The sequence below is a fragment of the Cuculus canorus genome, chromosome 1, assembly GCF_017976375.1.
Source record: "Cuculus canorus isolate bCucCan1 chromosome 1, bCucCan1.pri, whole genome shotgun sequence".
NCBI classification, from domain to species: Eukaryota; Metazoa; Chordata; class Aves; order Cuculiformes; family Cuculidae; genus Cuculus; species Cuculus canorus.
In genome coordinates this window covers 124,817,270-124,840,949 of record NC_071401.1, presented here as the reverse complement: position 1 = coordinate 124,840,949, position 23,680 = coordinate 124,817,270, and the positions used below count along the sequence as shown (strand labels likewise).

Below are 23,680 nucleotides of genomic sequence, written 5' to 3'. Positions count from 1 at the left end.
GATTCCTGGGGCTGTTTTGAGCCTGTGGCTTTTCTCCAAAAAACCGCTTGCTGTTAGCTATCAGTAGTCTGTGTAAACCCAGATTCAACTCTCTTAGCTAACATCTTCTAGAAAGTCTGTAATGAAATCAAACATTGAGCCCATGGCTTCCAGGTTCCTCGCCACAAAAGTTCAGCTGCAGCTGTTTGCTGCAGGGTTTGGGGATTGTTTCCAGTTTTTGAGTATGTTCTGAGTTATAAAGAAAGCCAATGACTGAGAATGACTTCCGTCAGGAGGGGCTGAGGGAAGTGAGGTTATTTAGCCTGGAGAAAAGAAGGCTGAGGAGAGAGAGCTTATTGCTCTCTACAACTACCTGAAAGGAGGTGGTAGGGAGGTGAGTGTTGGTCTTTTCTCCCAAGTAACAAGTGGTAGGAAGTGGCCTCAAGTTGTGACAGGGGAAGTTTCGATTGGATATTAGGAAAAGTTTCCTCTTTGAAAGAGTAATGAAGCATTGGGAGAGTCTGCCCAGGAAAGCAGTAGAGTCTCCGTCTCTGGAGAGACATGTAGACATTGCACTTTGGGCCATGGTTTTGTAGGCATAGTGATGTTGGGCTGACAGTTGGACTTGATCTTAGAAGTCTTTTCCAACCTTAATGATTCTGTGATTCTAATTGGGATTAGTAAGTGGTACTTATTATGTGCTTTGCCCAGAGCTTATTTGCTAGCGGTCCGTAAAGAGATCTGTAAGGAGTGCAGGAGTAACACATCTTGCCTTTAGAGTATCTAAGCATCTTGCCTGGTGTGAGGAGCATTTTTCTGTGGAGAAAGTGCATGAAGTAGCTTTCACTGCTTGCTTTCTTTCATGAACTGGAGCTTCACAAATCATTGAAACTCCTAGTGTGACTGGGAGTGGCAAATAAAAGATTCCTGTTAGTAATAATGCATGGAATGCTGGAAGCCCAGGGATGCATTGAGAGTCAGTTGTTGCATGTAGCACGTGGGAGTGCTTAAGAAACGGTGTTGAGTAAGGAAAACAAAGTGAATATTATTGTAATGGCTGTTGTATGATAGTGACAGGAGGACACTTACCCCATCATGACGAAGTGTTCTTGTCTGCTGCTGATTTATTATTACAATGAAAAGAATAGCTTATTTTTTTTATGTAGCAAAGTTATTTATGGCATTTGCAATATAAAAAAAGTACTAATGATTTACTATGTTTACCTTTGCTAGCCCTAGACGTAAAGCAGTTCCTTTTCATGATTCTTTCTCATCTTTATAAACACCATCAAAATGACATATCTTTCTAGCCATATCTTTCTAGGCAAGATAATAATATAATTCACATGGATAAATCCAGCCTGAAATCTTTGTTTAATGTAGACAGTGAAGGCCTTTAAGTACTTGATGATCTAGTAACAGATAATCAAACTAGTCCTTGCCTAGGAATATGCCAGGCAGCATCTCTTCTGTTCAGGAAGACTCCTTAGTAAAATTATGTTATATATTTAAATGGATATCCCCAATAAATGATGTAAATATATAAGGTATGGGTTTTAGCAAGCAATACAATGTATTTTGTGAACTGGTTTCATGGAGGTCTTCACTTGCCTATGAAGGGGCTTATCTAAATTAGATTTTCAAAGGTTTAAAATCTTGGAAGAGATAGCAGCTTTATGTGCAATAAAGATGAACTTTCAATATGTTGCCAGAAGATGAGCTGCATATGAGTGAGTGGTTGTGACAGCTCACTGGTCTCTAACGGGACACAGCCTGAAAAAAACCAACCCTTTTTTCTTGAGTTTTAAAGCACTGTCACATATTGAGCATTGCCACTGCTCACTGCAGTGCAGGTGGTAATTGTTGTGCAGTTTATGTTTACCAGGCTTGTACTAAACATTTTCTTGACTGGTAGATGACACAGCCCAATTTATTGATGCATCTTGGTATTGCATGGCACCTGAAAAGGAAGGAAGAAGGGCAAAACTGACTTTATTGCAGTTTTCTTTTCTCTAAGTCTGGCTGGAAATAGGTCTGTTGGTATAATATGATTTGAACTGGTGGAAATAAGAGAAGCTCTTTTTAGCAAAATAAAATAAAATAACTATGCAGCAATAGCCACGTATCTCCTGATGACCACGTCTATTAGTTTTTGTCTCTGTCTTCAGTAGTGTAACAACTGTACTGATGATGATGGGCATCAGTGATGGCAAGCACAGTATCTCACCTGTTATTTGTCTGGATATTAATTTAATTGTGTTACAGTTAACACAGTAACACACTTGATTTCTACCCACTGAGTTTTCCTATGCTCGCTCTTCCTGTGTTAGCGTCTGCACTGAAGATTTTCATACTTGATCTGATCCAGAGAGGAAGTACGGCATTCTTTCTCATCAACTGAAAACGCAGTACTTTCAGTAGGAGTTTTTCTTACTTTAAAACAAAACAAAAATACAGTTTGGGACATGACAGCACTTTAAAACTATGCATTTTGGCTGGGTTTGCCTTCTTAAAGTTGTTTGCATTCAGTGCTAGCTTTTCTGTTTCTCTCTTAAAAGGAGTTTGGGTATTAAAAAGTGTTTAGACAAGAATAGGTACTGTGTGAAATAAATGCCTCTGCTAAGCAAAAACACCAAAACCCAGAAAAAAACCTAGCAAAAATCATATTGCCTCCAATGATGTGTTCACCTATCATATGATAAAGATGGTAAACTTGTCTAGTCTATTACAAATCAAGAGGATGCTAAGCTGCCTGCAGTAGTAGTGTATTACCATTTATCAATTGGATAATCAGCTGACAAATCTTGAAAGAAATCACCAAGCAGCTGTCTAGCCTGTTAACATGCATTTTTTTAAATTCAAAATATGAACTTGCAGATAAGTGCCTAAACCAAAGAACACAATTATGTCTGTATTCAGAAAAGGTCACTTGAGATGACCTAAGTTTGTGAGCCAGTTAGGCTGATTTTCTTCCTTCTCCCCATCTCAGAAATTCAGTTAATGGAAAATCAGAGATAAGTATAGTAGTGATTTGACAATAAAAGTCTTATTGTAGGAATTTATAGCTGACTGTGGATTTACTCATGTTGAAATGGCAAGCAGATAGAAAACTCTGGAGAAATTTAATCAATTGGTCAACCTGGCTTGTATAAATGAAGTCTGTTTTAATGTTGCCAAACGTGTAGATGCAGGCTGTAAGTTATAAGAAAAATCAACAACCCATGTTGGCCAGACCCCAGCATGGGAACAGAACAAGGGAATGTGCTTTGAGTAGCTGTGGTTTCAAGAATATGTGGAACTTGCCAAAGGCAAGCAGCTCTGTTTGAATTTTTGGTATGTAATCCTGTGGCAAAAGACCTATGAGGGTTTGGGTTTATAAATAGGAGTTTTGAATCTGAAGAGGGATTTGTTTCTGTTTTAAGTCATTACTAAAATGTCTCTGTTGGTATGCTCTAGATGTCTTCGTAATCATATTCTTAAAAGGATGTGTAAAAACAGCAGAAGTGTAGAAAGACCATGAAAAGAGAGAGGACTGATAGTTATGCTTCATGGACTCATAAATAGTCAGTATGTTGTATGTGACTCAGTCCAAATACATCTGTGTAAGAAATGTTTCACTTAAATACTGCTTATTGATAGAAACACAAAGTTGCCTTGCTAATTATGCTGTATTTTATCCAGAAAATCAAATTGTTGCTCTGCTGAACCTTTTTGATTTCTGTTTGTATGACATAATAGGAGAAAATTTTTGTCTTATTTCTGGCCCTAGGATATATAAAGTGTACTGCAGGAGTTTTTATTTTACTGTTTTTCGAAATAAATGTCTAGGTTTTCAGGTGCCTTTCAGAGGATTTATAAAACTGTGAAGATTTGGTACTTAACTAATTCATTGCTCACAGCTTGTACTTACTGATTCATTGCTCACAGCTTTTGTTTGCCAACTAATTTTCTTTCAGGACTTGGCCCTAATATATTTATATTACTATATATAGAGAGAGTAATTATATATAAACTAAATATGTCTAAAACTGTGAAAACAAGCCAGTTCATCCATTTACTAAAAAAGTCAAAACATTTACTACAATGTAATGAAATGTATTTTGCACCTGATATTGTGTAAAGGGTATGTTTTTGAAGATGTAAAAAGTTGCATAGTTTTAAAATTATATTTTCTGGACTGTGATTTTTGCATCCTAATCTCTTACATCATACCGATGGGAAGGTGGAAGCTGTGTGTAATGAAGAGTGCACATAGTGTGAAACAATATGTAATTTCATCTCTGTTTAACTTCTTTGTAAAGGCAAATACAGCCTAAAGGGGACTGAGTCATTTCTGGCAAAGTGTAAAGGGAAAATCAAGATTAATTTAAAATTGAAAGCTTGGCAGCACATTCAGGAGAAACAGGAGACAGGAACTAACTGAGAAAGTAGAAATTGATACAATATAAGCACAGAGCTGAAGGACAAAAAAAGATGACGTGGCAGGGAAAAATACATGGGAAATTAAGGAGTCATTTGATGTGAGTGGAGAACATGTTAAGGGCAGGTGTTACCAAAGAAAGCCCATTTCAGGAGAGATTATTAATCAGAGAAGGTAGATAATTTTTATTACCTGAAAAGTATTCTCATGGGACTTGTAAGTACAGCACAAACAGTTTAATTATCTGATTCCAGAACCATTTCTTATGGTTCCTTCTTAAAAACCGTAGAGAGACAACATCATCAGCTGGATTGGGACCTTGAGGAACACAGTGCAGTCTGTTACTCAACTTGGTAGAACAACTGGTAGTAGCAAAATGCCAAGAATCACTGATTAATAAAAGAAAACCTGCAAGATTAATTTTTAGAGTTTGCTTTGCCTAAGTGTGTTTGGCTACAAAGGTGTGTTGAGAGGCTGATACATTAAAATTAGTTCTAGGTCCAAAGAGTACATTCTGGAGATGAGAAAACATTCTTCCCCTGTCAGATTCCTCAATGTGTTCCTTATACTCCCGTTCTTTACAGCTACACTCTTGTCACTCACTCCACAGTCCTGGGTTATATCTTGCCTGCTTTAGTCCTCCATTCATTCCTTGTCCTTCCTCCTGATTCCTTTTGTTTCTTTGCTTCAGCTCCTGTTCATGCTGTCTTCTTCTAACAACTTCTCCGTGGCACTTAATCTCGTATGAGGTGGGGAACCTTCCCTGTCTTTTACCAATTTTGCTTCCCTGCTGGAAAAGCTGCATACCAAGTTCCTGTCCCTCAATGGCTCTTCTATTTGGCTTCCTGATGGCCATTCAGATTAATTTTTCTCCCTTCTCTTTCTCCATTCCCGTTTTCTGCACTTTTTAAATCAATCTTTCTTGCTGCCAGCAGCTAGTATTTAAGCCAGATGCCAGACCCTGTCTGTGCTCTCACATCTGGTTCCCTGAGCAGCAGTTGCGCCCACAGCAAGAAGAAATCATCTGAAAGCAGTGTCTTTTAAAAGCTCACTCACATCCTTGGAGCATGCTTAGGCATGAGTGATTATGATTAGCATATTGTGCAAATTCAAGATTGTTGCTTCTAGTGCTGTGACAATGTATTTACAAAGGTAACTAATCTGGCAGGTTAATACTGCTTATGCAGGGAAATCTACGGTAAAGAAGTCGGATGTGAAGAGAAGGGAAGATCAAGCACAAAAATTTTCTGGGCTGAAATCAACTTTATAATAATAATAATAATAGAAGAAAAAATTAACTCAAAACTGCCGTGGCTTTTGGCAGGGTAAGAAACAGGGCATTCTGTCTTCCTGGGATGATCAGATCGAGGAGGCATTTATATGCCAGATTTTCATCACATTTTTTCTGAAATTTAACTGATGTGTGATGTTGGCTGACTGCTGTAGAATGCCTCAGCTTTGAAGGCACTTCAAAAACGGGGAATGTGTAACTTTTCTACTCGGATATGCATGAAACCTGTACCAAGAAAGATGACACGGCTATTGCAGTGAATGGAAATTATGCAGTTTAATTGAGGTATTATTAGCCAGTGCCAGGTGGTTTAAATGTGATTAGGTGGTTGTCCAGTGCATGCCATTATTTTTGCATTTAGATCTTCTAGAGCAAAAATTTCAAACATTTCTAATAAGCTAATGTAAGCACAAACTTTCTCATGTATATTTAAGAAAAAATATCAGTAGTGTGAAACAAATGACTATTACATTAGATCTTAAGATACCTCAGTCAACTTCAACTAGATTCCTCACATCTGTTGTCCAGGAAAGCAGCCTTGGGAAACTTTTGTAAAAGATAAGAATCACTTAAGAATTCTGTCACTTCTTTCCCTCCTGATGGTAGAAGACTACCATAGTATTTATTATCTTATACCTAAGAAGCAGCATTTGAACATATAATTGCTAATTTGTAAAATGTAAATAGAGAAAGTTTGTAGTCAACCAGATGATAGCTGTCTTATCTGCATTTAACTGATGCACTTGAAATATTTTTCTGTTTATTTTTCTGCTCATTTATGGACTGGAGATTGTAGTTGAACAATATGATGCTATCAGGATTTTAATGCTTTTCAGTACTAGGATAGTTTTCCTAGGTTGTCTAGTTTATCCAGATCAGTTAATATGATGAGTGGTTTCTTGCCATGTCTTTTGTCGGTGCTTTATGTACCCATGGATTCAGTATTTATTCTAAAAGGCCTGACCTTTATTTTTATCTCTGAACAGTCCAGAGTCTCTAAGAAGGAGATCTGGAGACTTGGGTGTGTGAGTGGATCTGTAAGGACCTTTGGGCTTTACTGAACTTTTTGTTTCAGGAGCAGAATGCAGACTGCAGTTGCAGCCTTTGCCCTGAAATTAGGATAATTCTGATACACTGCATTAGATTTTTTTTACAGGCTGAATCTCCAGACACAGATACTATGGCTTATACAGCCATGATTTTTAGATCAGAGGCAACTGTTACATAGCCAATCATCTGAAACTGGACAGTCTTTCTTGGCTTCCTACTGTTCTTTCAAACTGTCAACAAACCATATATTTCTGGGAGGTTTCCAGTGTGTTTCTTTTATAATAAAGTATTTGTTGAGGTCTCATGTGTGGTGTTGCTGGATAAAGAAAAATGTCAGCCTACTCTGCACGTTCTGAAAACTAAGGGGTTTTCAGAAAACCTCGTTACAAAGGCATTCTACTTTTACTACAAAAAACTAGTTTGACTTTAGAAACCTTTAAAGGGAAGAGAGACCTGGATCAGAATGGATTCAAAAGAAACATTTATGAAGCTTTTTTTTGCTTGTGAAATGAATAAGTCAGCAAGTTATGTAATATTTATGGATGAAGTACTACCTGCTTTATCCTGTTCTTGAGAGACAACAGTTCTCACAGCAGAGGAGGATTCTGCAGCAAGAGTTGCATGAACCAGAAGTAACCAGTCCTGGACTTCCAACAGGGTGAATTTGACAGTGCTGTAAAATTTTGAAGATTGTTAGAATTAAGGAGTTAGGCATGGTTTCTTTCTCTATCTCTGTGTAAACCTTCTGCATGTAACAGCTGTGTGCCTTACAGAAGTATAGAAGCTTAAAAGGCAAAGGTTTAAGTATTGTTGAACACCAGAGCTAATGCGCAAGATGAATCTTAAATCACTCCTACCTTCAGATAGGGCAAAAAGGATCACCTAGGGAACTACAGGCCAGTCAGCCTTACCTCAGTCCCTGGGAAGGTGGTGGAGGAACTAATCTTGGAAAACTATTCCCTCGCCCATGAACAACAAGGTGACTGGGAGTAGCCAGAATAGATTCATGAAGGGGAAGTTCTGCTTGACCAACTCTGATAACAAATGAAGAAATGACTGGCTTGGGTGATGAGGAGAGGGCAGTGGATATTGCCTATCTATTTTGGCACAGTCTCCCATAACATCCTCACAGAAAAGCTGGTGAAATATGGCTTGGTAGATAGTGAGGTGGATTGAAAACTGAACGTCTGGGCCCAGAGGATCATGATCAGTAGTGCAAAATATTGTTGGAGGTCAGTGACTAGTGGTATATCCCAGGGGTCGATACTGAGTCCGATCTTGTTCAACTTCTTCATTAATGATCTGGTGGATGGAACAGAGCATACCCTCAACAAGTTTGCTGATTACACCAAACTGTGAGGAGTGGCTGATACACGAGAGGGACCTCAGCAGGCTTGAGAGATCGACTGAGAGGAATGTCGTGAAATCGATCAAAGGGAAGTGCAGCTGTGGAAGGAACAACCCCGTGCACCAATATATGCTGGAGGCCAACCATCTGGAAAGTAGCTTTACAGAAAAGTGGTGGACACAAAGTTGACCGTGAGCTAGCAAAGTGACCTTACTGCAATGAAAGTGGATGGTATTCTGGGCTGCATTAGGAGGAGCATTGCCAGGAGGCTAGGGAGGTGATCCTTCCTTTTTATTCAGCGCTGCTGCAGCCACACCTGGAGTGCTGTATCCAGTTCTGGCCTCCCCGGTACAAGAGAGGCATGGCATGCTGTGGAGACACCAGCAAAGGGCCACAAAGATGGTTAAGGAAATGGGGCATCTCCCATCTGAGGAAGGTCTGAAAGAGCTGGGACTGTTTGTCCTGGAGAAGAGAAGGCTCTGGAGATCTCATCAGTGTGTATAAATACCTGAAGGGTGGAAGTTAAAAAAGCAGAGTCGGTTGACACCATAGTACAGATTCAAGTTGATTCCTGCTTTTTCAAACTCTGATCTTAGACTGCTGAGGTGGGTTTAGATTTTTTTTGTTTCCATATTTTTTTTTTTGTCAAAGATAGAGTAACATAAATTCAGAGATATTATATATGTATGTAAATATCAGTTTTCAGCATATGTCTTCTCTTGTTTGAAGGCTTTTAGTCTTTTAGAAATGCTAAGTGTTGTTTATCAAGTACTTTGGTAATTATTGCAGCTCACCAAAGACAGCAAAATTACCTTAGCTTGGTGCTGTCTTCCTAGTACCTGCATTCCTTCCCTGGACATCTGCTAGGACTCTGGAGACTTAAAATGCTGAAGAGGTGCTATTTATATAGAAATTTATATATTTCTACGCCATTTCAACACTATAGGTGTAGTTTGTAGTTGTCATGCTAAATCTCACATGAACATGGATTTACATTTTCTAGGACCAGTTCTAGATGTGACATACTTCTTCAGTCATCACTCACAAATATCTATAAATTATAGCTGAAGTGCTCTCCACTCTCAATTCATACTACGGTAACTGAAATGTTGCCGGAGTCTTACTGTATATCCCTCATCTCACAAGATGCCTTCATAATTAAATATGTAGAAGCAAATATGTAAAGAGTAATTTCTTCATTTCTTGGTGGCAGGTTGGCTGACACTTGCAGTGGGAAATATGCCAGGAACACTGCAAAACCCAGGAGTTCCCAGTCTTCAAGGGGGAAGGTGTGCTGGAACTTGGAGCTTTTCATCTGACATGCAGACATCTTGCTATGTAGTCAGGCTTATACGTAAATAGCAATGCTTGTTAAGCTAGTTACCTTTTTTTTTTTTTTTTTTGGTGTGACAGTGCTACTTATCTTGATTTTTTTCAGCAGTAAATCACTCTGAGAGTCTTTATCTCTGTTCATGCAGAAAGTCCTTTCTGACAAATTGAGCTTTAAATGGGTGGTTAGCTACAATAGGGAGGTGAAGAGTTCACTGCTGCACATTGAACTCTGAAGGGAGAAAGATCATCCTTCTAGATAAGGCCAAAAAAAGTCCAATATTTTCCTCAAGGGTCTGCGTCTGGTATAGCTGTCAGATGCTCTGGGTTTTTTTTAAATCTGTATTCAGTAATTAAATAGGTCTGCCTTGTCATCTTTGTGCTTAATGTTCAAAGGAAACCTGTGTAGGCTTTGGTAGTAACAGTAGTAATGACGGTGAGAATACCACATTTTTGTGAACTTGTGCAGTATATCTGTTTCATAGAATCATAGAATGGTTTGGGTTGGAAGGGACCCTAAAGATCATCAGTTCCAATGCCCCTGCCTTGGGCCGGGACACCTCCCACTGGATCAAGTTGCTCAGTGCCTCATCCATCCTGGCCTTGAACACCTCCAGGGATGGGGCATCCATGACTTCTCTGGGGAACCAGTTCCAGTGCTCTGCCACCCTCACAAGACAAAATTTCTTCCTAAGATCGAATCTAAATCTGCCCTCTTTCAGCTTTGTCTTATTTTTTTCAAGGATCAAAAGTTATCAAACCTACAGAACCAGCTACCGTGGATGCTCGCTAGTTAATAACTGTCAGATTAAGCAGAAGTTTGGCATTTATTACTGTTTAAGAAGAATGACTCAGACTGATTTATGCACATAAATGAAAGAGATTCTTCATTTGTATAAAACATCTATGATTCCCCAGAGTTAGGAACAGAGGCCATTCGAGGCTGTTTGCCATTCATAATGCTGGAAGGGAACACCTAACAGCAGTATTAGCATTATACGGTCTTTGGAGAGTTGCAGCCATGCATCTCAGCAGTTGCTGAATACCTCAGTGAGGCTTTTGAAGAATTGTCTTAATCCTTAAGGCCGTCACTGCTGAATGTTTTGGCCTTACTTGGATTAATAGGCTCAGGAGCAAGCTTTCATATTTTGAGGTGGGTGGCAGGTTTGATGTGTTAAGCATCAATTTAATGGATGAAAATGATTCAGGCTGTCACAGCTGGTCTGCTGTACCTGGTAGTTTGTAGATGCTGATTAATGTTTTCATCTTAATGAGATGGATGGTATGGGGGTTAAGTTTAGCTTTTTCTGCTAATTTTCACTCTCCCCCTCTAGCTGTGAACAGCTTGATTTGTATTTGATTAAGTGTTTCCTTGGATTCGGTCTTGGATAAGACGGATAGAGAGAGGCAGTTTTACCTTCTGATGCTAAACCAGTATGTAGAGTCCTCAGCCCAACAGAGGTGACAGGAGGGCATCTCTAATCACAGCAAGTCTTTATGAACTATATGCCATTTAACTTGAAGTCATCATTATGTTCTGGATTAGATATTGAAAGATGCCTGCACTATAGAAGAACTCCCTTTAGCTGACTCCCTACAGATAGTCTTGTCTGGTCTTGATCCATCTACTACTTAACAATCCAAAAGCTCAGCATGAATTTTTGGTGTGTAGACTCCATCTGTGTTTTAGCTCTTGCTTATCCTATGCCTTCCTATTTTGACTTGGTCCTTTATTCAACGTTGGAGCGTTATCTGAGTTTTACTGCTAAATTTCTGCATATTTTCTAGAAGACTGTCTGTTGTCAGTATTTCTGCTAAAAATCGTTCAAGCCATATTGCCTCTGATACTTCACAGTTCTATCAAATTCTGAAGTATTCTCTTTTTCAGTTTAGACATACTGCATCTTACAAGTCATCTAGAGTACCTCTATAAAAGTTCTTTTTCCTGGCTCATTGCATTCAGATCCACCTCAATCTCTCTGTACTCCACTGCATCAAATACAGTTAGATGTCATCTTTAATATTCTTTTCTGGTTTATTTTGTGTCTCGCTAGTCATCTCCTCAAATACTAAGATACTGATCTTTTCCCACCTTCATGTGAAAAATGAGGATGTTCTTGATTGCTTATGCTTCAGCTGCTTTTCAGTGTGCTTCTCTAGTGAGCATCTCTTGGTTTTGTCCCATAGACTTTACAAAAGGGAGAAATTCTTTCCCTAAGTCCAACAAAGATGTTTTGTAGTCCTTCTTAAAGCTCTTATTCTTGATTATGTACCGTTGGTCAGGTAGTTGGTAATAATGGTTATGTAGTATGTCCATCTTACATCAGTTATTTGAGACCATGGTAGTTCTTTTTGTTAGATGTTTGTGCAGTGCTTCAAACTGGTGAATACATATTATCTCCGAATTAAGATACTTTTGTGGAACTAGGGTGAATATTGACAGTGAGTTAATTAAAAAGTATTCTAGCCACTAACTGGTAAAACCAGTTTTATGTCATGGGGATCTACCAAATACGCCTTCTTGGAAAAGGTGCTTTGCATATGCTTAGAAGGAACTTTCTCCCAGTTGCTCAGTTAACTAATGAGAATTAGTTTCTGAATAAGGCTTTTACAGATTTATGTTCCAAAAGTAAATGGGAACAACATTAGAAATGAAAGAGGAGATGTCCTGTCAGTAATTTCTATGAGTAATCAGACTTGAGAGGGAAGACTAAGCCTATAATTATTTTTCTTAAGCATTATCAATGAATGAAAAGCTACAGGAAACTGCATATATACAGTTTTGTATAGACAGTGTTCATAAAAGAATAGGAACTCTGCACTATATGTATATAATCTCATTGTAAAGAGATTGGAATCTTGTAAAAGTTGAAATACTTGTTGGGGATTGGAGGAGTTGTCTGTTGATTTTTAACTACAGAATATAAAGTGTGTTTTAAATACTGCTTTAGAAAGCCCTTGAAATTCTTAATATTGTTGGAGGGTGGTGGGAGGAGAATTTATGTCCTTCTTCAACAGGAACCTAAGCATTATTGCTGGGAAGCATGGAAGGAAAGAAATGAAAACGACAAGTTGTCTTTTAATGTTTGAATTTTAATGAAATTTATAAAGTGAACAAGTAAAAAATAAATAAGTTAATATATCCTTTGCAATGTAAAGCTTTTCTAATACAAAAAAGGTGGGTGAGGCAAGGAAATTTCAGTCTATAGTTGTTATAGGTAAATCGGGCTTTGTAACTATTTGCAATTGATCCTACTATCTTAGGTTTTCAAGATCAAAGCTGTACAACTGGCAGGAAAACTTCTTCCAGCCTTCAACACACCTACGGGTATACCATGGGCAATGGTGAATCTAAAAAGGTAATGGATTTTCTTTTGTGGGGAAGCATGTTCCTCCCCATCCCTACAACTTAAAATTAGTAATGGCATATGTCAGGGTTTCTTGGTAGTGAAACTATAGAAGATGCAGACAAGTTGGCATTCCTGGCACTTAAGAATAATTTTAGTAGAGTTCAGAGAGTTCTACTTTATTAACTGAAATAAATCGTGACCATGGGGTTTTTTTTTCCTCATTCTGCAGCAAGAGTTCAGCATGCCATTGGAACATACCCAGTGTATTAAGCCATGTGTTGCCCTAGAGCTCAATCACTAGTTCTTTAGTCATGAAAGAACCTTTCATAAAACGAAATTATTTGCAGGCCATGGTTGAACTTGCTGGGTTTCACGTACTATAAGCCGCATGTTAAACTTTAGTTAACTTCTGATGTTTGAGAAGATGATGAGACTCTAAAGATATTGATACATTTTACAGTTCAGCTTAGTTATAAAAGCTAGTGTGCTGAAGTCCACTATAATCTGTGGAGATGGAGAAGACTCCCTTAGATGGCTGTTCAGGTTGGACATTGAACTTACGTTGTTTACATTGCCTTGTGGAAGAAAATTGCCTTGTCTAGTTTGTCTTTTATTGCTTGTTCAGTGCTGGGATTTCCCTCAGATTGAGGGAAAGGCATTTCCGAGATTTTTACTGTGTTGTTAAACAGTAACAGAATTGGGAATGAATGTCTAGTTTGTGTGTACACTTAAGCAATTCAGGATAGTAGATAGCAGGGAGTTTAATTGTTTACGATTATTTTCCTTTAGAAGATAAGTTTGTTGTACTTTGACTGTGAAGAGGTTTAGGACTACTTTGAGAGCATTAGCCCTATGTGCTGCCTTGTATTCAGGAAATAATCCTCACTTTGCTGTCACTTTTTGGGTGAAGATCCATGGCATTGTGGCTTACTCTTCTGTTGGCTCAGGGCCTCAGCACCCTTGCCTGATCTTCTCTGCTTTGTCTGTGCTGCACTTGCCCCATTTTTTGGATCTCTGTATAATTAATATTATTTCTCTATACCCTTTCTACATGGCATTATGCTTTACTCAAGCTTGTGTTCTCCCTCTAGTTTCATACAGCTTGAAATTCCCCTGTGTATAAGTTCTTTATTTTTGCTTTGTTTAGCCTGAACATGCACTGTCACTCTGGTATGTTTGAATGGCCCCGGGTGGCCATACTCTTCAGGCAGCACAGGCATCTGATTCACTGGTTTGAGCAGCATAGATGGTGAGGTTCAAGAAGCTGTAAGCTGTGCGTGTTAGAGCACAGTCAAGAAGGTAGGAGTAGGGAGGAGGATTTGCGTTAGGCAGAGGGGAAAGGATTAAAGTGCCAGAAGTTTCCTGCATGTTGGCATTTTGTATGCGTCTTAGCATGCCAGTCTCTTCCTAATGTACAGAACCAGTCAGCATCACAGTAGAAAATAGTGACTGGCATGCCATGGGCCAGTGACAGTAGCAAGCATCTATGAGAACACTTCTGAGGTTGATTTGTAGTAAAAGACAAGACCAGAAAGAAATACTTGAAAAATTATTGCTTGTGTTCATAATGCATTTTACATTCATAATGAAACAGTTTTTCAGAGTTGTGCCAAAAAATCCCTGAGGCAAGCTATGATTTTGTCTCTCTAAGCTGTATAAATGGTGGTTACAGTGTTTTAAAAGGTATTCTTCTGTCTCTGGTTGGAACTAGAAATACTGCTCCATTGCGAACATTATTCCTTTGCATTTCCTCTTTCTAATTTATAGTTTAAAAAATAACTAAGAACACATTCCTAATTGCTTATAATCTTACTGATAACTGAAATCTTTTATGAGAGGAAGTAGAAGTAATCCCCGGGGAAATGTCTTTCACTTCAGAAATTAAAAGACCAAATCCTGAAAGGTGGTGAAAACTCCCAGCGTTAAGTCATTATATTTCTGTGATGTCAGGATGTTGTATCTCTTGATCATAGTGCTATTTGAGGTTATGATACCTTTTTTTTTTCCAAAAAGATCCAACCAGTAAACCAATTGATCAGTCAAACCACAACTCCTGTAATCCTAAGAACAGATAAAGATTTTGCTGTTACTTGTTTAATTTGCTGTGGAGGTTATTACTATTGTTGTGCACAGTAATTCTGGGGTTTTTTTGTTGTTTTCTGCCTTTTTTTTTTATGCACATCTGTTGGAATTCAGTGGTGTGGGTCGAAACTGGGGCTGGGCTTCTGCTGGCAGCAGCATCCTTGCTGAGTTTGGTACTCTGCACATGGAATTTGTCCACCTCAGCTATTTGACAGGGGACCCTGTATACTACAATAAGGTGGGTCTCAAATTCAGTTTTTTATTATGTGAGTGTCTGTTTTACTGTTTCATCATAAATTGCATTAAAAGGGAAGTTCTTTCTGTATTGAATTTTATTTGCATTATTGGTAGCAGGTAAATTTTTTTATACTTGTATTTAATAGTAGGTGACTTTTGCAAGTGGAAATTTATGACAACACAGGTTTTCTTATTTGTTTCAGCATACATTTAAAAATAATTTTTAAAAATGTTTGTTAGCAGTCCTTTAAAAATAAAAATGTACTAATCTCTAGGAAGCCCTCAAGAAAGCTTCTGGATGCAGATTAAGAAAATTTACTGCTAAAAAAAGGAAATAGGTTAGATTTAACTATGTGCAGAGAGCAGATGAATGTTGTTAGTGGTGATCCTGATTCTTGATTTAATTTAGGTCATGCACATTCGGAAGTTACTTCAAAAAATGGATCGTCCTAATGGACTTTATCCAAATTATTTGAATCCAAGAACGGGCCGGTGGGGTCAGCGTAAGTATTCTTATTTTATTCTTTCCTGCATAAAGCTCTACTCTTAACTTTGTTGTTGACTTGGAGATCAGAAAAATTACTCTGTAGGGTGTTAAAAGCATTGCTTGAAAACGTGCAATGTAGAAGGTTTACTTTAGACTTGAGATCTGAAACCAATTTTGTGTCTCTGAAGTCACGTAGCTTAGGTTTTGTGTTGCCTTCACTGTGGCAGCTTCCTACCAAATTTGATGCTTATCCTTACTTTTATCAGTCAACAAAACTTCGGTAATAATGAATGAGGCTGAAAATAGTTTCCTTACTTTGATTTTGTTCCTGGTTTTGTTCTGTGAATGATCTGGTAAGTTGATTACTGTGAGGTAACATAGAAGTAATGAAAGTTTGTGGTTAAATTCAAGCTCCTTCACCTGGTGTTAGGGACTGACATATATAAATATTCTACTTAGTGACATGTGAAATGACATGATAAACCTCCCTGTAGATCCTGCTGGTATCAATGTGTCTGTCATTTAAAAAAAAAGAAAAGATGTTGGAATGAAAAGAAAAAACTGTTTTTCTTGTTGACAATGTAAGTGGAGGGATAAAACATGAAGACAGACACAAACAAGTGGTTCTTCCAAGAAAAGTTGAATCATCTAGTGGTTCAATAGTAGATATGATAAAAGAGAATCTTTATTCAAAGTTCCTGTTTTTTTATGAATGCAAGTTTATTTAGGAAAACAAGCAAGATGATCTATTTCTGTCCTGTTTGACGTCATTGACAGATTTTGAGGATTTCAGCTATTGGCTGTACCTACCAAGCAGAACATGTTCTGGCTTGCAGACTGAGAATTTGCTTCTGCCTTTGGTATATGAAGGAAATCGATGCAGCTGTCATTGCAGCAACTGTGGAAAGAGTTGTCTAATCCCATCTTTAACGCCAAAATTCTCTCCAACATATCTAATATCTTAGAGTGAATACTGATACCTTCCAAAATGAACGTGTGAATTGAAGAGAAATTCTTGAGACAAATTTAGGTTTAACAATACATTCAGAAAAAAGAGTGAGCAATAATATTCACCTATTATTTATTCAAAAGGCTGTTTTACGTCATTCTGATTTTTTTTTTCTATTGCTCTTCTATTTCTAACCAATTACTCCTACTACTTTTATCAGAAGTAATCTAATGTGGTATATCACCAGAATTCTTTAGGGGCTTTTTGTCAGTTGTAATAATAATGCTTAGAGTTTGCAGCTCTTGGAAAGAAAATAATCCTGGTCACTGAGAGTAAATGTACAGTGAAAATCTTAACTTTGCAGAAATTTGGAGCTCAAACATACTATTTAAGTGAACATTGAAAGATGATACATTCAGGATCACAGGCTAAGACTTAGGTTCCTAGGGTAAAAAGAAATACAACTCTATAGAGCTTTTAATTTTTCTGTGCTGCTCATTAGCCACAAACTTATTTCCTGTAATTTGGTGGTTGGTTTGTTTGTTTTGAGCAAATGAGCTTCCAAATGCAGATACAGATGTTCTTGTAGTGGTTCTAAGATTTTTCCCAATGCAACAAGCAGCTGTAAACCTATCTTGAAAAGTTTTGTGGGGACAACATACCAAGAATTCATAATGCTAGTTTTCCCTCCACAAACCAGGATGGAACGACAAGAAACTGTCCTGATTATATCCCTGATAGATCACTCTTCGGTGAATCTATTTGCGGAAACTTGATAAGTTACAGTGAAGGTACATATGCACTGAATCACTGGACATTCGAGCTGGAACAGCTGAGGCTTAGACAGGAATTTTTCTTCCTATTCTCCTGCAGAGATCGTATCCTGCATCACAGAAGTCAGTTAAGAAAGGGTGCTGCCTTCACGCACTACATCTCAGTTCACTAGAGGACTTGTGTCAAAGTCCACAATACTGTTACCGACTTATGTCATACTATTGGTATTAAGGGCAGGCAAGGCCTTTATGTTCTCCTCAGAAGGTAATTTCAAAGAGCATTGTGTTTGGCTTGTTATACACTTTAGTACTGGAAGGACTGAGACAATGGAAAGAGTACAAAAGCATAACTTTTCTTTTTCAGCTTCTGGGAGCCCTTTTCGTCTTTGCTGTGACCTTTAGTTTGATGCATCTTATCTTGTACAAAGTACTTTCGCCAGATAGTTTCTGAGAATTATGTCAGAACTTTCCATTTGCCTAGGTACATGTAACTCTCGACTCTGACCTTTCTAGGATTTCATTTTTTCTTCTTCTTTGGACACCTTTTTCCATCCTCAAACTTTTTTGCTCAGTTGTAGGTAGATTTTCTGTTAATCTGTACAGTATTACAGTTAATCATGAGGGGTGTGAAATAAATCTACATAAACACACTGTTGAAGAAATACGGGATTTAGCTTCAATATAGAATCATTCTAGTGGTGGGTTCGTTTTCTATTTCTATACCTGTCATTCTAGTGGTGGGTATACTCTAGTGGTGGGTACCTTTGTTCAAAGTAATAAAGATCTCAGTGATGTACACATAGCAGTCAAGCTAGTTAATGTTGTTACTACCAGCTGATTATCCAAAGCATGTTAAACAAAGTATATAATGAAAAAATTCATTTAGATCAAGTTTTCTCAGCGGTTATGTTTTGGTCTTTACCTTTTAATTTATTTTTAAAAGAAAAAATTGTATTATTTGAATAGAAGAAAAAATACATGCTTCTGTGTTGTTTTTCTGTTTAATTTTATTTTAACAGGCTGATATGTAAACTTGAATACGTAAAGACAGTTCTTATTGCAAGACAGATTTGTGGAAGAGAAGCCTCGAACAGTTGCTGTACAGGCTTTAGTGTGGCACTGTAGGACTGTAAGCTGGGTGCATCTAGCTGTATCAAGAATTTTGGGGAAAATTCTTCATATTTTCTACTGTGATACAGTATTTTAATACCTTTCCAGGAGTATTTGCACAAGGAACTTAGGCACATCCTCATTTTGTGTTTTTAACCATACAAACCCCACAAGAATTGCATCTATTTTTTTTTGTCTTGCAATTCCAAGTATTAAAGGTTAACATGAGCGACTAATGTACCTTTGAAATAGACCATCTTTCTTTCCTTTTTCCTCCTCGCTCCAGAGATGTGGGCAGTGTTTTATGCTGCCATATAAGTAACTTCTTTGGATCTGTAAGGTCTCAAAATATACTGCCTTTCGTTTTTGGAATCTCTGATTCTGGAGAATCTAAATGTCATGTTGTCTGTCATAACTTTATACGAACCGGATGTAATTCACAAATATGACGTTTATATTAGCTTCTGATGTTAGGAAATACAGTAATAAAATTCAGTGCTAGGCCTTATGGAAGGTGAAAGTTACATTTTTTTGTTTACAGAGTCATTAAGCCAGCTAATTTTTACCTATTGTCATTTCCTCACAAGTTTAATTCATTCATACTCACAGGTCCCAAGATATGCCCAAGTTGTCTGGACTGAAAGGAAAAGTGCTTTTCACCTTTCTAGTGTTCTTGAATGACGATGGTGAGCTAGGGCTTGGACAGATATTTCAGGCCTTTTGGGAGTCAACAATTGTTATCGTTTTTTTTCTGTGCCTCAGAATATTTCTGTCTTTAGCATCCATAGATCTTAGACCACGCAGCTGTGTCTTGTCTGTGTTTTCATATGTAAATGTATGCTTAAAATATATGTATGTAATTTGAGTTCTTCCTAGGTTTGGGGAAGGCAATGGTGTATGTAGTATGCTGCAGACTTGTTGCCATCCTTCTGATGTTAGGATGCAGATCTGAGTCATTTCTGCTGTTTGATTTATCTATGTGCAGGCCTTTTGATCTCGATGTATAAACAACCTGTTCTGCAATTTCACTGCTGGTGAATGATGTTTTGGGGTCAGTGCTCTGTGACATACACACTGTCCTTTTGCTCATTGTTCTGCTGCTTCTGCTGGTGCTTACAAAGTTATATGATTTTGTTCAAACCAGTCGATGTTCATACCTAAAAAGGTATAATCAGTAAAATAACTTATTTGTCAATTACTAGTTATGGTTTCATCAAGAAGGACGTGACCATGTCTTCCAGGTTCTTAACAAGTTGGAGAGATGATTAGAGTTGTATAGTGTGACAAAAATCTCATCTATAGCCATGTCTTTAATGTTTACATTTTAATGAATGTAGATTTCTGTGGGCATTTAATGCATTTTACGTGGTACTTAATGAAGGATTCTGATGACAGATTACCTTCTTTCTTTTTCTGCCTGGCTCGCGACACAGGAGGAGTCAGGGTCAGGAGCAGCAACAGGCAGAGCTGCACAGGCAGTACCATTCCATCCCATCATTTCTTTCCATTTGAATGCCATAAAACACAGTCCTAAAAACTGCGTAGTGAGTGGCTTACTGGTCACTGCTAAATCTCCATCCTTTCCAGTGGAAGTGCTTCGTTATAGAACTGTATATGACTGCACCCTTACTGCTGTGTAACAAACTCCCTTCATGCTACGCCCAGGAGGAGGAAAATGTCACGTGTAAGATAAATATTTATGCTTAGGGTTGTAGTGTGTGGGTGTTATTACAGAATGAGTAGCATGACAGCTTTTTAGTGGTTCAGTGCAGGGTTTGTCAGCTCACTGGGGATTTTTTTTCTAGAGGCAGAGCTATAATGTCCATAGGAACATTGACAAATTGAATTTACAGATTAAGGTAGCGGTCCAAAAGGAACGAGTGATTTACAATACTTCTGCCTTAGGGCTTCAGTTTCTGTTAAGTATGAAAGGAAAACAGCTGGCCGGAAGCATATTCTAACCTCTCATGTTAGCCTACAGTTAACTTTGTTAGCTTGTCATTTCACTTGGTGGGTGGCTGGTTCGACATCAGAACTTTGAATTTAGAATATTCTAAAAACAGAGACAGTGCTTTCCAGCAAAGCCTACTAAGCAGGTATTATGACTAGAATTTTGATTAGAAGTATGAGATTTCAGAATTATGGAAATTAATTTGTACTGAAGCAAAATCATTTTCAAAAAAAGTGAAAATACGTGGAGAAAATTTAATTCTAATTCACATTTGCAAACAGGTTAGGTGAGAATACCAACTAGAACAGCAATAACAAAGAAAATGCCAATCTGCATGTTATTGCCAAGTCAGGACATGCCACTTGTGTTTGCACATTTCTGTAAGTTGTGCATTCTTCCTTTTTACTTCTAAATACCAAGAATGAACTATTGCATCTCATCTGGTTCCAACACCTCTTACAAGTAATAATGTTACTGAAAGGGAATTCAGATCACTCTGACTTCATGTCTCGCTTCCTGCAGTGGGGCTGCCTGTGGAGTTACCTCTGTTGGTTATGCAAGAAAGTTGTAGTGTAACTACAATACTGTTTTAGCTCTGTATGGCTGCCATATGTAAGAAAATAAGCAGAGGTACCTGTTCTATGTTAGCCTTCGGTGTTTATTACACCTTGGTAATATGTGAGCACATTAACAAGTTACTGTAAGGTAAGCTGGTATATGAGTTTATGGTGCATGAGCTGAGCATTACTAATAGGAACGTAGTAATAGGTCCTGAAATCACCATTGCTGAATGATGTGATGAGTGTTCAGACTGAAGTCTATTCCACAGTGATTTGTTCGTGTCTCCTTACCAAAACCAAGCCTCTTTAGTCAGATTTACAAGGGGACTAAGTTAAAAGCCCAGTGAGGGGTACTCTGTCAGCAGGTTTACAAGGGCTCACCAGCCATGTGACATCAATCCATGTATGTTTATTTAACACACTAATATTAAATGTTTTCATGTCTAAATTTAAATGTCTTTCATGTACGAAGTGATGAAAGAGAATTCACACAGGTGTTTAGCCTACCTTGTTGCACACACTGTGATAGCAGATTTTGGTGATGTTCTCACTTTCTTGCGGTTCCCTGCATCTGTTAGTAGAGAGTAAGCAGAATCGCAAACAAGGTGGCTTTATGGGAGAAATTTATGTCTTCTGTTTCTGTTTGTGCTGTAGACTAGCCTTCAGATAAACCAAAGCAAATGCCTTTGTGGATGTGAATATTTCAGTTTCTTCATGTAGTCTTTCATTTTCAACAATAAATGCTTAAATTAAACCAAACACTTTTCATTTTAAAATACTATTTAGAGAAGGCTTCTGTGGACTTAATTTAATTGGATTAGAGTTATGCTTCTGTTGAATTGATACAATTTTCATATAGAAGAAAAGAAAAAAAAAAAACACCACTAGTTTTGAATTACTTTCATTAAATCAGTGCAAATACTGAGTGAATATTCCTAAATATTCATGCCTGCCGGTACAGCTAATTTTAGGCTAATGCTCTTGGGCTGAGCTAGGTAATTAACTGAACTGCTCCATTTAAATTCTTGCAGGTAATAGACAAACCATGAGTAATGCACCCTATGTATTTGCATTTGTGACACGACATCGTAGCAAATGCACGATACCACCTGTATATATTTGTCAGTATTTAAAGAAAAAAACTGAAAATAAGTTTGATCTGAATGTTTGTAATGCAATTTGTTAAAGATGTTAAAGCTTCTGCATCTATCAGACTTTGAGACGTGGGGATTCCTCCTTCCCAGATATTGAAGCCCAGCTGTCTCCTGTCCCAATCCAATGAATGTGGCTGCTGTTCCCATTTGCAGGTTTGGCCTGTAGCAAGGCTGAGGCTGTATGCAGAGGGGTTGCGTGCATGTGCTAGGAAGACGCTAATGCAGCTGCCGGTACAGACTGCTACCAACAGCACTGCCTTTGTAGCACCCACACATAGTGCTGCCACAACTCACATAAAACGTATGTGCAGGTAGCCAAGTCTTGTTTCTTCTCCTGATGTTTGCTGTCTAATAGATGCATGCCCTCGCACACTCTTCACAAGCGCCTTCAAATATTAGCAGATACTCTCAGTCTACCTGTAAATACCCATGCTTGAATCCTCGATCCCTTGTGCATTCACTGGCTCGGAGTTTAGATCTTTTCAGATGCTGGTCTGTTTCTACTCACCAGCTCATCCAGCCTGAAGTTTGCTAATGAATTCCACAAACACACATGCACTCAGGATTAAATTCAGTTGGATAAACAGACGCTTGTGAATCTCTCCAATTGCTGACACACAAACCTAGGACCCTGTGACCAACTGTTTTGTCCAGCTGCTGGCACTCAGACCTACAGGCACCTGTGACTCGCAGCACCTCTTTCCAGTTGCTGGTGCTCTGACCTTGCATCCCAGTCTCTTCAGTTCCTGGCACTCAGACCTCTATTTCATGCCAGTCTCTCCAGGTGCTGGCAGCTAGACCTGGACGTTCTGTGGTGATAGCCTCTTCTCTAGCAGCTCATGTTTACCCCTTGTTTACACATGTCGGATAGTGAGTGGGATCACACACAAATAATGAAAGATTTAATAAGAAGATAAGGCAGACTGTGCTGGTAGGGTGCAGGGGTCAGACGAGCCTATTTACATGCAAGCAGGCCCTCTTAACCCACCTCCTCTCCATTCTTCCGTTGTTTGCTCCTCCCAAAGAACCATATAGATTGGAAAAGACCTTTAAGATCGAGCCTAAATGTAAACCTAGCACTGGTGAGTCCATCCACCCTGGTCCTTCCCTTTCAGTCCCTTTGGCCCTTCCCCGAAATAGCTCATAGTAAGCTTTATGTAAAGCCGCTGTTCCATAAATATGATTTGCACAGTCCTGCAAGTCCATTCAGAGATCGCACAATGCTCATGGCAACTGTGTTTCCTGTCTTATCGGTGTCAAACTTCAAGTTGGCTCTGTGAGACTGTGCCTGATTAATTCCTTTAATGCCTATCAATTAGTAGTTGAAGAGTTCTGGTCTGTGGTGTTACCTGTTACCGCCTGCTTGTTAATGTTTATGTGTTTAATTTACCAGTTTCCTTGTAATTTGTTATTTCTTTTATGCTGAATAGTCCTCAATAAGAAACCTAGATGAAGATGACGTTCTCATATTCTGTGTATCCCCACACATCAGAGTCCTAATACTGACATGTACTAGCATTGTGGTTAGTGTGTCAGCTGAAGGATACTGTCCTGGCAATGTGGGCTCTAGCTCATGTATAGGAAGAGTGGCTCTCTTAAATGCAGACTTT

General features: G+C 38.3%; 1 protein-coding gene across 1 annotated transcript in view; it reads left to right on the top strand.

The window, feature by feature from the left end:
- MAN1A2 (mannosidase alpha class 1A member 2) overlaps positions 1-23,680 on the top strand; it is a 127,693-nt gene that overhangs the window by 65,525 nt on the left and 38,488 nt on the right. The window contains exons 6-8 of the mRNA XM_009556830.2: positions 12,682-12,776; positions 14,964-15,087; positions 15,496-15,589. Coding sequence (XP_009555125.2) covers positions 12,682-12,776; positions 14,964-15,087; positions 15,496-15,589 — 313 coding nt within the window. The remainder of the gene's footprint in view (positions 1-12,681; positions 12,777-14,963; positions 15,088-15,495; positions 15,590-23,680) is intronic.